This window comes from Oryza glaberrima, chromosome 1 (assembly GCF_000147395.1).
Source record: "Oryza glaberrima chromosome 1, OglaRS2, whole genome shotgun sequence".
In the NCBI taxonomy this organism is placed as follows: Eukaryota; Viridiplantae; Streptophyta; class Magnoliopsida; order Poales; family Poaceae; genus Oryza; species Oryza glaberrima.
Genome location: NC_068326.1, coordinates 8,617,021 through 8,630,113, shown reverse-complemented (window position 1 = coordinate 8,630,113; position 13,093 = coordinate 8,617,021). Strand labels below are relative to the sequence as shown.

Genomic DNA, 13,093 nt, shown 5'->3' with positions numbered 1-13,093 from the left:
GTGACCATGAAGGAGCTGGTGAGGAGATCTACGGTGGGCGGTATAGATGGCCAAATGGGCCGCCCGGTCCAGCATGACCCAGGCATGGTCGGGCCTAGGCCGAGTTCAGTTGGACCGGCACGACTCGACCTACACGGCCTGGCCATGCCGTTCCAGCCCACAGGCTACACACACGGCCTAGGCACAACACAATAAGACTCAAGCCATGCTAGCTCGTCCCAAAGACACGACAGCCCATCGTGCTTCTCCATACAATAAGTCTATTTTTCCTCCCTCAACTCTTATGGCGATCTATAGTGGACGGTGACCACGACGGCACTAACGATGGGAGGACACTTGGGCCAGAATGGCTGTACGTTGCGCGAACATTCGTGCAACGACCATTCTGCAGGATGCATGCCATGACGTACGGTAACTGATCCGTTGCTCCAATTAGGTACGATGAGCCCCCTACCTGACATCCTGCAACTAACTGGACGGTGCCACGACAACGTCGTGGTCGCTAGCCAGCTCGAAGCACGTCGACTTCGCCTTCTGCGACATAATAATTCCGTGGAGCTTCGTCAACCGCTACCGCCGCCGCCTGCTCTATGTTCGACGTGGTCTCCGCCGCGATATGGCAGTGTCGCACCCGAGCTAGCCATCCACGGCCACGGCGGAGGTGTCACCGCCGCTCCCGCGCCCCGTTCGTGTTCACGGCCAACGTGCGGAAGCATGTCGGAGCTAAGGACGGGTACTATGGCAACTGCATCACTCGACAGGTACGTGCATGGTGGCTTCCACGGCGAGCAACGACATCGTCGACCTGGCTAGGCTCATCAACGATGCCAAGGAGCGGATACCGGGGCTCCTCGCGAACAAGCAGCAGCATCTGATGTTGCTGGCACCGGCGCGCTGTACGTGTCGAGCTGGGCAGGCATCGGGCTCGATGGTGTCGACTTCGGCGGTGGGAGACCGGCGCGAGTGGTGCCCAACATGAAGATGAAAGCCATCCCGTGCTAATTAACAGATACTAGGTCCCTCATTTAGCCCTAACATGTAGGGCCCACATAGATCCCACTTATCACATCAGTTAAAACTGGAATTGAGACCTCGAGAACACCGGTTTTACAGGTTGAGGTACACGTCATATCTGCTATTGCGGTTCGACGACGTAATTTAATCTGAGTGTAAACAGAAGGGACCTAATGTGAACTTACATATTTCTCCAGCCGAAATTATACAGCCCGATTAGGGCCCATTAATACAGCCCCAAATTCAGTCTCTGGGAAGGCCATCCCAATTCCCAAACCCTAGCCGGCGGCTGCCGCACCACACATCCCCGACCCACCGCCATTGCCGCAGCCGCAGCTCGATCGCGAGCGAGAGGGGCTAGCGGAAACCCCAGCAGCGTGAGGGCTAAGCTTCGCGGCGGATTGGAGATGACGCAGAAGCAGAGCCAGTTCAAGGGGCAGGGGAAGAAGAAGACCATCCCTCCCAACCGCCATGGCAAGGCGCCCCACGTCCGCAAAGGTACCCCCGCCGCAAAGATCTACCGGCGCCTCCGTCCGTCCTTCCGTGCCGTTCTCTGGTGCTCTTCGATGCTTCCCTGTCGCCCTGCGTGTTTTGATTGGTCGCTCGATTCTTGCAGGGAAGAGGGCCGTGAAGCCGACCAAGTTCACCAAGGACATGGACGCCGATAAGGTAGACTCGGTTTACTGAATGCTTGCTCTATTCATCAATCAGCACCTGCTTTCTCCCTTTCGGACATAAGATGTTATTTGGGGCAGCATTTGGAGATTGGGGGTCTAGCCTTCTCTGAGCTCTGAAGTAGACAAGAAACAAACATGAATTAAACTAGTGATACATGCAAACCAAATATGTTCTGTTTTTGAGTGATATAAGATGGAAAGTTGTGTGTTCGTTAATGTGCTCCAAAATAACATAGCAATATTCTTTTACTACTCCAAAAGAGAGTTACATGCCTATTGATTAGGGATTCTCTACTAGTACCAATAAGATCAAAGTTAATGATTTTGTCGGAACTAATATCCAGTGATAGTTCTTTTCAACATAGGTTACATATGTAGTAATATGTTTCTTCATAAGTTGAGGAGCCATGGAAATAATAATTGAGAGGTGTATGGACATATGGTTAAAGGGGTAAAGGTAAAGGCTAAATTGCTTTGATTAGCAGCTGGGATTTGTCTTTTAGCGCCTGATTTGTGTTGCATTTCAATATGGGTGCCCATATTAGGCTAATACATGTAAATCTCATGTGGTTGACTTCAACATTGTTCTGGTGAGGCCCTTTTAGGGTAGCTGGGTGCTGAGGTCATGCTCCATGATTCATGGCCTATGGCTGGGAACTGTACAAAATGCAAAAACTGATGTTAATATTACCGTATAAATATATGAATTTATGATAAGTTTGACTCCAGAGGCAATTGCAGAGAGAGTCCGACAGCATTGCTGATTTTTTGGCTGGCTGTTGCTGAATATGTCCGCTAATGCCATTACTGTCTTTCCATTTACAGTGGTTGATCTGTTTGTATTGGTTGTTTGGGTGCTTGCCAATCAGTTGATCTGTTTGTATTGGTTGTTTGGGTGCTTGCCAATCATCTACCATATGTTAAACCTAGGGATGGATTTAAAATCTATTTTTACTGGTTGACAGACACAGCATCAGTATTCAGTAGTCCTATAGATATGCCAAGCTGTAGTTTAATCCATGGTTTTTCTGCCAGTACTTGCAATGATAGGTCTGTTTAGTATGATATTAACAGTTTTCTATGGCTCGGTAATATGGTAACTAAACTGGCATAGCTGTAGCCTGTAGTCAACATGTTATGGCCATTGATAAGTTACATCATACTTGGGACTATGATACATTCTTTGTAGATTATAGTTTTCTAGCTCGGTATGTTTTTGTAATATTCCGAATTGTGAGGAATGCTGCCTCAGTTTTCTATTCCACTTTCTTGTTATAACAAGATTGGTAACTCAATTGCATGACCGTGTAGTTGTTGTAGATGTTCTACGGTTTGATCTGAAAAACCAGTTTTACTTTGCTTCTTGTTGTATTTTGATTTACAGGATAAGTTGTGTTTGTGAACTATGTAGATGTTTGGGAAATATATGGCAATGTTTTACCTTGACTTGCGGTGTGGTTTTTGCACGGGCAATCGTGTCCGAAGTTATCGAGGATCAAATTTTATTAGACTATTTTGGTGTTGCAGATTTCAGTAGGTTTGGCATTCTCTATGATACTAATAAACGACCACTTTTGGCGCCATGTCTGTTTGTCAAATGGTGACATTAGAGTTTGGAATAATTGAAAGCAGACTAGACCTTCTGATCTTATTGTTATTAACTTTGTGATTACGTTTTTTTCTTATTTGAGATATTTAAGATATTTAGTAACCAGTGAACTCATTTGATGTTCTCTTCTTCCCAGGAACTCACAAAATTCATCAACCAGTGCAACGAGAAGAAGGCTGCAAGTCTTGCCAGCAAAGAAGGCGGCGACCTCAGTATACTCAAGGCGGACGTTGATCCCTCCAATTCAAACTAGGAATCTGTGGCTACCTCTGCCTACGGCTATGTGCTATAGAAGATGAGTGTGTGGAATGGATATTATGTTACATTGCATACTTGCATTCTAGTATTTCCCTGCAGAAATGTAGTAATTCTGTATTTCTCTGAAGAAGGTTATGCTTGCTGCTAAATGTTTACATGCTGCTATATTTACAATCAATCAACGGTTAATACTGTAAAGTTCTCTTCTCATACATACAAATAATTAAGGCGAAAGCAATAGACCCATGCGACGTACGCGAGGCACACGCACGGGTTTCGCCACGCGCCGTACAACTCCGAAGATGCAAGTAGTGAAGATGCATCCTGTGAGCAATGGTCAGGCTTGTAGAGTTGCATATACCATTTGGGGCTTTTGGGATGCGTGTGTGCGAGAGAGATAATAGCATATGTTTATTGAGAAGTAAGAGATGGTCGAACATGTGAATGGACGTGCTCCAGACCCACGATTTAAGTCAAAGTGCTTAAATTCAAAGTGCTTAAATTCTTTCTGTTGTGTGCTACAGTAAGATTATGTAATCATATGGTTAGCAAAAAAATGTCAACCATCACCGTAGGATCAAACATGCAGTATAAGGATCGTACGGGTCATTATGCTAGTATGTACTCCCTCCGTTTCAGATTGTAAAACTTTCTAGCATTGCTCATATATTTAGAAGTTAATGAATCTAAATACATATATATGTCTAGATTTATTAATATTTATATGAATGTGTGCAATACTAAAAAGTCTTATATTGTAAAACAGAAAAAGTACATACAAATGAAATGGAGAAGCGGAAGCAACAAACCCTCGAAGTATGCGAGCCACACGCACAGGTTCCGCCACGCGTTGTACACTTGTACGAATCCGACACGAGCATGTCCCTGAGGAGGGTGAGCCCAAGCACAACCGTCTCCATGGACGAGCGCGTGCCTCACCAACCTCTTCCTCCGCAGGCGCTGATCCGTCGTTGATGTACCGCCGGGAGCCTCCAGCCCTAGCCCGAACCGTTGCCCCTCGAACATTGCCTGCAAAGAGAGCCGAAAGAAATAATTGACACAATCCGATTTTAGAAACATGCAAAACGAGAGATTTTGCAATGCAAAGTGAATAAAACAGGCAAAATAAAGAGGCAATACCAGTAGCAGGCGCTGATGAAGCTGGAGGGAGCAATGGTGTTGGTGCACGGGGCAATTGAGCCATAGGTGGCACCGGGAGCCACACGCTGGTGGAAGTGCCACCACGAGGTCCTGGAGGGGGAGGAGATCACCGGAAGGGAGGAAGAAATCAGCGGAAGGGTGTAGGATGTTGGTGAATAATGTCACGAGAACGGCTGCGGTGAAAGCCACGCCGCTAGCCACAACAAGGAACTAGCATGCTGGCGGAGGCGCTTCGTAGTCGGGGTCGAGGGGGAGGGCGAGGTCATCGTCGTCGTCCTCCTCCTCCTTGTCCTGCTCGTGGTCATCGTCAGCGACGGCCGGGATATGCTCTGCGCCGGCGACCTCGAGTTGCTCCTCCGAGGGATCCTCTGACGACATAGAGCTATAGTAAAGTGCATTGGGACCTACTGTGCTCCTTGTTGACGGCTGTTAAATACCAAATTTAAGCCTTCGATACCTGCATAAATCTAAAAATATAAAACATCCAACATAGTGGTAGGGTTTATTTCTAACAATTTTCATGAGTGTTGGTGTATATTTGGATGAAGGTGATAAACTATCAAAGTGAAATGAAATATACATAAAGGAGAGAGAATTACATTCATATCCAAGACTATGGAGTCTCGGGCCTACAAACTCATCGAAATACCAGAAAATAGGCCCAACCACCATACTAATGGGCTAAGGACTCCTTTGCCAAGGCCCAGGAGAAAGGCCTAGGCTAGGGGGGCCAACCAGGGTTCGGCCGAACCCCAGCCCAGCTAGCCCAGAAACTTCAAAAGCTAGTAGTTATCACCCAAGGCAGTTGTGACTGTTTCTACCTGAAGAAACCATCAAATGACACTTGGCACAAGGAGGTGAAGCAAGGTGAAGCAAGAAGGAATATGCTCATTGGATGCTTGAGCATCTCCACACTTCCAAGGCACCTCTTGGCCTATAAATACCTCTCTCCTCCTTCATTCACAACACACCAAACATAAGCTGAATTATAAAAGGCTCTATTGTATCTTTTACTCCCTCAATCCTAAAATATAAGGCTCAACCACTCATAACACAAAGACCAAGAAAATATTTAATCACATTCTTGGTTTGGATCACCTCGATGCATGAAAGCAAGGTGACTGAGAGGTTTGATGGTATAGGATTTAAAACAAATCAATTCTATTGAACCAAGAGGTGCTAGTTAATGTATGCATGCATGCACGTCTTATATTTTGGGATGGAGGGTGTATGTACATTAGAATATGGAGAGAGTAAGGGAGAAAGAGTTGGAGGAATTAGAACAGGGAGAGAGTAAGGGAGAAAGAGTCGGATGAATTTCGGAGTTTTCTATATTTTCCTTTTACCTTTTGTATCTTGTCAATTAATCTGCTTTAATAGATAATATCTTTATCGAGTAATTGAGATTTATTTTGTAAAGATTATCTTTTAGTTCAACTGCGCAGGAATATTTTTCTTTTACCTTTTGTATCTTGTCAATTAATCTGCTTTAATAGATAATATCTTTATCGAGTAATTGAGATTTACTTTGTAAGGATTTTCTTTTAGTTCCACTGCGCAGGAAGATGTGCCCCAGCCCGAACCGCTGCCCCTCAAATTCTTCCTGCCCCAGCCCAATCCGCTGCCCCTCAAATTCGAGATTTATTAAGGCTAATCTATTAGTTCCACTGCGGAGGAAGACGTACCGCCACCGCCACCGCGAGGAAGTCCGGTTGATGTGCTGCGCGAGCCTCCAGCCCCAGCCCGAACCGCTGCCCCTCGAATATCTTGGTTACTGCTGTTCATATATATATATATATATATATATATGTGTGTGTGTGTGTGTGTGTGTGTGTGTGTGTCATTTTTCTCTTTTTTTTAGCCAATTTCATTTAAACAAACAGTTAGAATGTGGCGTGCATTTTATCTCTAAGCACTTCTTGGTTATCCCTGGAACGTGAATTGCTTTCTCCAAAATATACCTGGAATGTGAATTGCTTTCTCCAGAATGTGAGCAAAAATTCTTAGGATCGGTCAATCGGGGGAGGGGGAAAATCGGTCGCTCCCCCTCCCCACACGCGCACCCCCACTGGGCCCACCCATTTGTCCCTCCCCTTATTCCATAAAAAATGTTTCACCTAGTGTATCTACAATGTTTCACTATATATAGAGATCTAATGTTACAGTGGATTAAAATATTCTTTTGCAACAAATCACCAACATATTTTAGAAACCCTCTATGAAAGGAATTTGTTTCATTTTTTGTTCCACCAAAAATGTTTCACCTAGTGTACTTATAATGTTTCACTATGTATGGATCAAATGTTACAGTGAATTGAAACATTCTCTCGCTATTTGCTGAAACATTGTTTTTATATAAGGTGAAACATCGTCCGATTTAAACAATTGAAATATTGTTGATTTACTTAGTAAAACAATTTCGATATACTTGGTGGAACATCGTTTTGTTCCACCAAAAATGTTTCACCTAGTGTACTTATAATGTTTCACTATGTATGGATCAAATGTTGCAGTGAATTGAAACATTCTCTCGCTATTTGCTGAAACATTGTTTTTATATAAGGTGAAATATCGTCCGATTTAAACGATTGAAATATTGTTGATTTACTTAGTAAAACAATTTCGATATACTTGGTGGAACATCGTGCAACATTTAAAAATAATTCAATAATAAGCTTAAAAAAATTCGTCGGAATATATCCATGTGTGGTCTTGTTTTGAATATTTAATTGCAACGAATTTAATAGTGCAATCGAATCATGATTTGGATAAGTAATTTAAGAGAAAAAAATAGTTTAAAGTGGTTTTACACATATGCGTGGCGCTGACATCATGCTGACGTCAGCACCCGATTTGACCCCCACACGGGCACCCAACTGGGAGTCGCGTCCGGACTTGTGAATTGCTTGTGAGAATGTATACATGTCATTTTCTCTTTTTTTAAGCCAATTTCATTTAAACAAATAAACAGTTTTGAATGTGGTGTGCATTTTATCTCTAAGCACTTCGGTCCCCCGGTACAATTGGTTAATTCTCAGTTCTTGAAAGCCATAGCTATAAACTAGTATCAATTCTCAGTTCTTGAAAGCCATAGCTATAAACTAGTATCAAGAACTCTCATCCATTTTCGAAGATTCCTCGACGCCCTTGAAAGTAACACGCAGCTTCCTCAGAGAGGATACTTTCTTCCCGTTGTTTTCTGCCATTCCAGTTACATGCACAGTCGTGCGTGCAGCTCCTTTGAGTAGCTCAAACATTGGGACACCCAGGTTTGGTCGCGTCATCTGCTCTAGGACTTCAGGTGCCTGCATGTAGAGGTTATCGCCTTCGTGTGTTACGCTAGCCCTCGACATTAGCAGCTTGGGGTGCTCTTCAAGCATCTTGATGAACTGTTTATCAGGGGAAGTGTTAGAAATCTACAAGATACTTAGGATTATACACGAAATGTAACAGGTATGCAGAATATGGGCAAAAAAAAATGTTTGTCTTTGCTTGTCCAAAACAGGAAAAGGAATTCAACAGTTTAGAAAAGCACGATGTGAATGCAAGCATAGCATGCTGTTTAAACTTTGTAAACAACAACTTTAGATGACAATGGTTTGGAGTCTCCATATAAGTGATTGCCATATGATGGCTGTATTAATGCATATGTAGACAGGTCACAGGTGAGCTAGATAATGATTACTATAACAGCTCTACCTCAGAGGTTCAGACTGCCATTAACAGCTGAAGTACGTCACATACTAGTGTGATTATGTGGCTAAGCTAGCAAAGTGAGTCTAGCAAGGAAACGTGTTCATGAAATCAGAAATTCTCAACATAGTTACAAGGTATTGAGTGTATTACTGACCTCTGAGAGGGTAGTCGATGTCCCAAGTTCAATAAGGGTACCAGGTCCACATACAAGGCAGTCTTTCTCTCTTGCAAATTCGCTTACATTAATGTGTGTTCCATCAAGGCCGTTATACCTGCAGATAGTCAAAGAAAAATAATGCACTTCAAACAGAACCATGTTAAGTGTTTCTAACCTGGTCAAGAAATCAATCGCTTCAGATGTGCTTGTTAATTATAGTTAAACAATCTTGGGGATAAATAAATATTCCAAGTCGAAACCAAAATTTAAAATAAGACTCAGAAAAGTAGTGAACTCACGTGAGATAATTCGACACAGTTTTGCTGCACCCAGAGATAAGCTTAAGAGCTTCCAACGCACATGCAGCAGAAACAATTGCATTTGTTGAAGCAATGGCTGGGATGATATTCTTGACAACACCCTGTAATTCATGAAAATACACAGTGGTACATATGTCACATCCCATCAAATTAACAACCATGACTTTCCAATAATTACACGGCATATCAACTAATGGTAAGATGATCTTAGTCATCCACTCAAATCAAGAAGCGGAAATGGCTGGCATAAATTTCGATGAAAACTGACAAAATGGACCACAACCAAAATTAAGACCCCATTTAGCACAAGGACCAAATATTGAACATGCTTTTATTTATTTGTAGTAAGATCGAATCACCATGAGAATCAACTTGTTGTGCAGAGAGAATGCTATTCACATACTGTTGAGTCTAACATCTTCTTTAACCAATGTTGGATCGTTTATCATCTCAGTCAATGTTAAAGAATTTCCCAAAAAAAAGGTTGAAGTTGGTGTGATTATAGGACTCATGCATTATTACCAGAGTACAAGATTCGCATTAAATCACTAGCAGAGAAGGCACAAGATTAGAGAGACACCTGGGTAAACGAATATGTAACTCCAGAAATACCAAAAAGTTCTGCTCTCTTTAAAGCCTGTATTACAATGAGGAAAAAGATTAGAGAGAAACCAGAGATAAAATAAATTCCATGTCATGAAGTAAAGCAAACCTCTGAGTAAATCCACTGCATATGTTCTGCATCATCAGCATCAAAAGGTTTCCCAGGATGAACCTACAAGAGTGACTTTAATTATTGGGGGGGGGGGGGGGGGGGTTCAAAGAGCAATTATACAGAAACTAGAACAGTACCTCATTCCATTTGATCAAATGAGCATATTCAATGCAATGAGCTGCAGTTCTCGGAGTCTCAGCAAGTGTACATAAGGGAAATTTGACCTGGGGAGGGAAAAGCCATATGTTGCATTCAAAACAAGGTGTTGTCCCAGGTATGATGACTCTAGCATGACCTTTGAAACCTTCAGTCCCACCATCGACCATAGGTTTAAGCGTCTCAGGGATTGGCTTGTCATCTGAGTCATACTCTGCAATTGCAATTACATATTAGCACTATAGCACTGCACTGAATATACTGAGTTTGGTACAGTACATAGTAAATAACAATATACCTCTGTTTGGGCATCACCATTGTCTCCTAGATGCAATTCAGATCACTAATTTATTTTGGAAAACCCATTAATCTCTTAAAGTATACTATTGTGAAAATATTTTTTGATACAAATCTACATGTATGATTTTCATATGTTCAATCTAAATACTTGAGACAATATTGATACCCAAAGTTCTAAAAACTTTACTACATGCATGTCCAAAACGAAATGTATTTGAGACTGAAGGGAGTAGTAAGCTATGGACAATTGAGAATCAGAAACATAAGCAAACTTCATAGACAATGATGAGTAAAAATTATCTGCGCACTAATTTGGATTTATATAACCATGACTTTTGTCTGCACAGTATCATATTTACAAGGTTACTCCAATTCGTCACGAATGGTTTTTCATCGGTTTTAATCCTGAAGCTATCTGTGGCATGTGTGTAGTCAAAAGTTTTATACTGAAAGAGGAGAGATGAAGATGTTGTAGAACTCAAGACGTATGCTAGATTAAATGTCTGTTTCCAATTCCCATGCAGGAGAAAAGATAAAGAAAGAACGGCTAAGGAAATATGTACCTAAGAAACCACACGCCACGGAATTGATATAGCTTCGAGCTTCAATTGAATCTAGACCAAGAACAATTATCGAGAATTGACTGTAGAACTCTATCTCTTTATCTTCAATCCTACAGAAATGTGGAACAATGTTAACTCCACTAACTCGCTCCATAACCCTCTTTGCAGCAACTTCAGCCTTGGACTTCCCAACATCTTGAACCCTGTAAGAGAGTACATGTAGCACTTATCGAGATGAATAAGATAATAATAAAAAACACAAATATAAACATGAAACGTCAAAACAGACAAACAAACGTGAATGCTGCACCACACTGAAACTTGAACTTGGCTATGAGAGAAGCCAAAACATGGGACTTTTTTTTTTTTTGCTTTCCATTCAGGTATTGGCTTTGAAAACTCGAAATAGGCTTTCTGTAGTTATCTACCATTACCATCCCTTTTATTAGGAAATATGCGTGCGGGTTGTCACCATCGCTTAACTTAACTTTATCTAAGGCTTATTCTACTCCGTGAACTCAGAGCTGGTAAGCAACTGAACTAACAAAGGGAAAACCACCTCAATTGCATTCAACTGAACAAATAGGCATAACACTCTTAATCCTATTCGCCCATTCTCCGTGGATATTACGCACTCCCAGTGAATGTAAATGAATATTTTCAGTCGACGCTCATAGGTGCCCGGCTCTTGGCATTTGAACACGGCATCGAAACCTGACAATCTATCCCTATGTTTTTCCCTCACGGCGCAACAATCTGATGGCATCGCACAACAGTGGGGGGGAGGGGGGGCGCAATTAGGTGGGCGTGTGGAAGGAAGGAGAGTAAAAAAAACCTGAAGAGGAACTGGCGGTTGAGGTTGGAGACGTCGATGGTGTCCATGTCGATGACGTGGATGTTCTTGAATCCGGAGAGCGCCAGGTCCTTGAGGAGCTCGCACCCCAGCCCGCCCGCGCCCACCACCAGCACCTCCACGAGGCTCCCCAGCGAGTCCCGCAGCTGCGACGCACAGGGCACAACGATCTTCATCTCAGGACAAACGCAAGAAACACACACAGACAAAGAGAGAGAGGTGGCTGACCCCGGGGCTGGGGTTGAAGTCGGCGTGGACGAGGTTGCCGGGGCGGGAGAGGAGCATGTCCAGATCCCTCCACCGCTCGGGCTCCGTCGGCGGGTCCTCGTCGGGGGAGGACATCTCGCCGGCCCTGCTTGGACGGTGTGAGGGGAAGAATCGCTGGTAGAAGAGACCCTAGTAGAAAGAGAGATTGCGGATGCAGCGGAGGAGAAGAGGAGGGGGAGGAGAGGAAGGGAGAAAAGAAAACCCAGGGGCTTTGGCGTGGACGGCTAGGATGCGTGGTGCGTCCGATCGGACGGCAGCAACCGAGGTTTCCACTTTCCAGGCTGATCGAGTTGGCATCTTATCACGCGTACAAGGGACTCAGTTGCGCCTTTGGGGCAATAGAGCGCATTTTTAGATTTTAACACGGTTAAGATACTATTTTGATCAACGATATTTATAAAATTAAGATGTTTTAAATAAAAAAAATATATATTATGATAGTTTGTTCAATAATAAATCTAGTAACATCAATTTTACATTATTAATCTTTTTTTATTTTTTTTGCAATTAATAGTCAAAGTATAGCATATGATAGAGTTAATTTAACTTTTTAAAATTTGCTATTATAATTTGTTTATTTGGACCAACACTATTATAATTCGCGTATGATTTGAAACATATTATAAACCTATGTATTTTTACTTGTATTGGATATAAATATCCACATCTTCCTTCAACATCCTCCTTGTATCCTTTTTAAGTCGGAGACCAAGCAACGCCACGGCGTCTAGCGGCACGACTTGCTAGACGCACACCAACCTGAGAAGGATTGCACGTCACATTGACTTAGAGTCCCTCCTCTGGTGATAGATGAAGAAGAAAGAAAAGACTCAATCTAACAAAATGTGTCCGGTAGGGATGAACATGATGATAGCTTATTTGATTTCAGAGCCGGCTCTGGGCTCCGGCAAGAAGTGCGATGGCCTAGGGCCCAGGAAAAGTAGAGGCCCAGACCTTAGTATGTATTAGGTATACCATATGGACGTATACAAGTTTCTGATCGAATCGCTGCCCGCATAAGCGCCGCTTGTACGTGACCGTCCGAGTTCCAAACTTCTGTTTTCTCGTCTCCTCTGCTCTACCGGTGGCAGTCTCCGCCAATCCGCCTCCAGCGCCCTCTACGGCGCCTCCGCAAGTCCGCCGCACGCCGGGCCGCCGACGATCCCTGCAGCATTCAGCCCTTCACAGCTTTGTCTGTTCGCCATCGACCGGCCGACACAACGTGAATATCTGCCTCAACTTCCAGAGTGTCTGCAGGTTTCAATTTATATGTACTATCGTACTGCTGTGCTGCAACCATATTGTCCATTGAATTGAACTACTGAAGTAACTAATTAGTCATTAGTA

General features: G+C 43.2%; 2 protein-coding genes across 2 annotated transcripts; one reads left to right on the top strand and one right to left on the bottom strand.

Annotated features, from left to right (window-relative positions):
* The first annotated feature begins 1,268 nt into the window (after positions 1-1,268).
* LOC127765472 (uncharacterized) lies at positions 1,269-3,756 on the top strand. Its single transcript, XM_052290388.1, has 3 exons — positions 1,269-1,512; positions 1,631-1,683; positions 3,437-3,756. The coding sequence occupies exons 1-3, from the start codon at positions 1,422-1,424 to the stop codon at positions 3,551-3,553; spliced, it is 261 nt and encodes an 86-aa protein (XP_052146348.1). The 5' UTR covers positions 1,269-1,421; the 3' UTR covers positions 3,554-3,756.
* A 3,891-nt stretch (positions 3,757-7,647) lies between these two features.
* On the bottom strand, positions 7,648-11,899 carry LOC127760657 (NEDD8-activating enzyme E1 catalytic subunit). Its single transcript, XM_052284945.1, has 9 exons — positions 11,708-11,899; positions 11,462-11,625; positions 10,627-10,829; positions 9,745-9,977; positions 9,605-9,667; positions 9,473-9,529; positions 8,872-8,993; positions 8,570-8,687; positions 7,648-8,108 (listed from the first exon to the last, which is right to left on the bottom strand). The coding sequence occupies exons 1-9, from the start codon at positions 11,819-11,821 to the stop codon at positions 7,827-7,829; spliced, it is 1,356 nt and encodes a 451-aa protein (XP_052140905.1). The 5' UTR covers positions 11,822-11,899; the 3' UTR covers positions 7,648-7,826.
* Positions 11,900-13,093: the final 1,194 nt, after the last annotated feature.

Coding starts and splice junctions, on each gene's coding strand:
- LOC127765472 (XM_052290388.1), top strand. CDS start 1,422: ATGACGCAGAAGCAGAGCCAGTTCAAGGGGCAGGGGAAGAAGAAGACC. Junction 1,513..1,630: donor GGCGCCCCACGTCCGCAAAG/GTACCCCCGCCG, acceptor CGATTCTTGCAG/GGAAGAGGGCCGTGAAGCCG. Junction 1,684..3,436: donor AGGACATGGACGCCGATAAG/GTAGACTCGGTT, acceptor TCTTCTTCCCAG/GAACTCACAAAATTCATCAA.
- LOC127760657 (XM_052284945.1), bottom strand. CDS start 11,821: ATGTCCTCCCCCGACGAGGACCCGCCGACGGAGCCCGAGCGGTGGAGG. Junction 9,530..9,604: donor TGCAGTGGATTTACTCAGAG/GTTTGCTTTACT, acceptor ATTGTAATACAG/GCTTTAAAGAGAGCAGAACT. Junction 8,994..9,472: donor TTACATATTCGTTTACCCAG/GTGTCTCTCTAA, acceptor CATGAATTACAG/GGTGTTGTCAAGAATATCAT.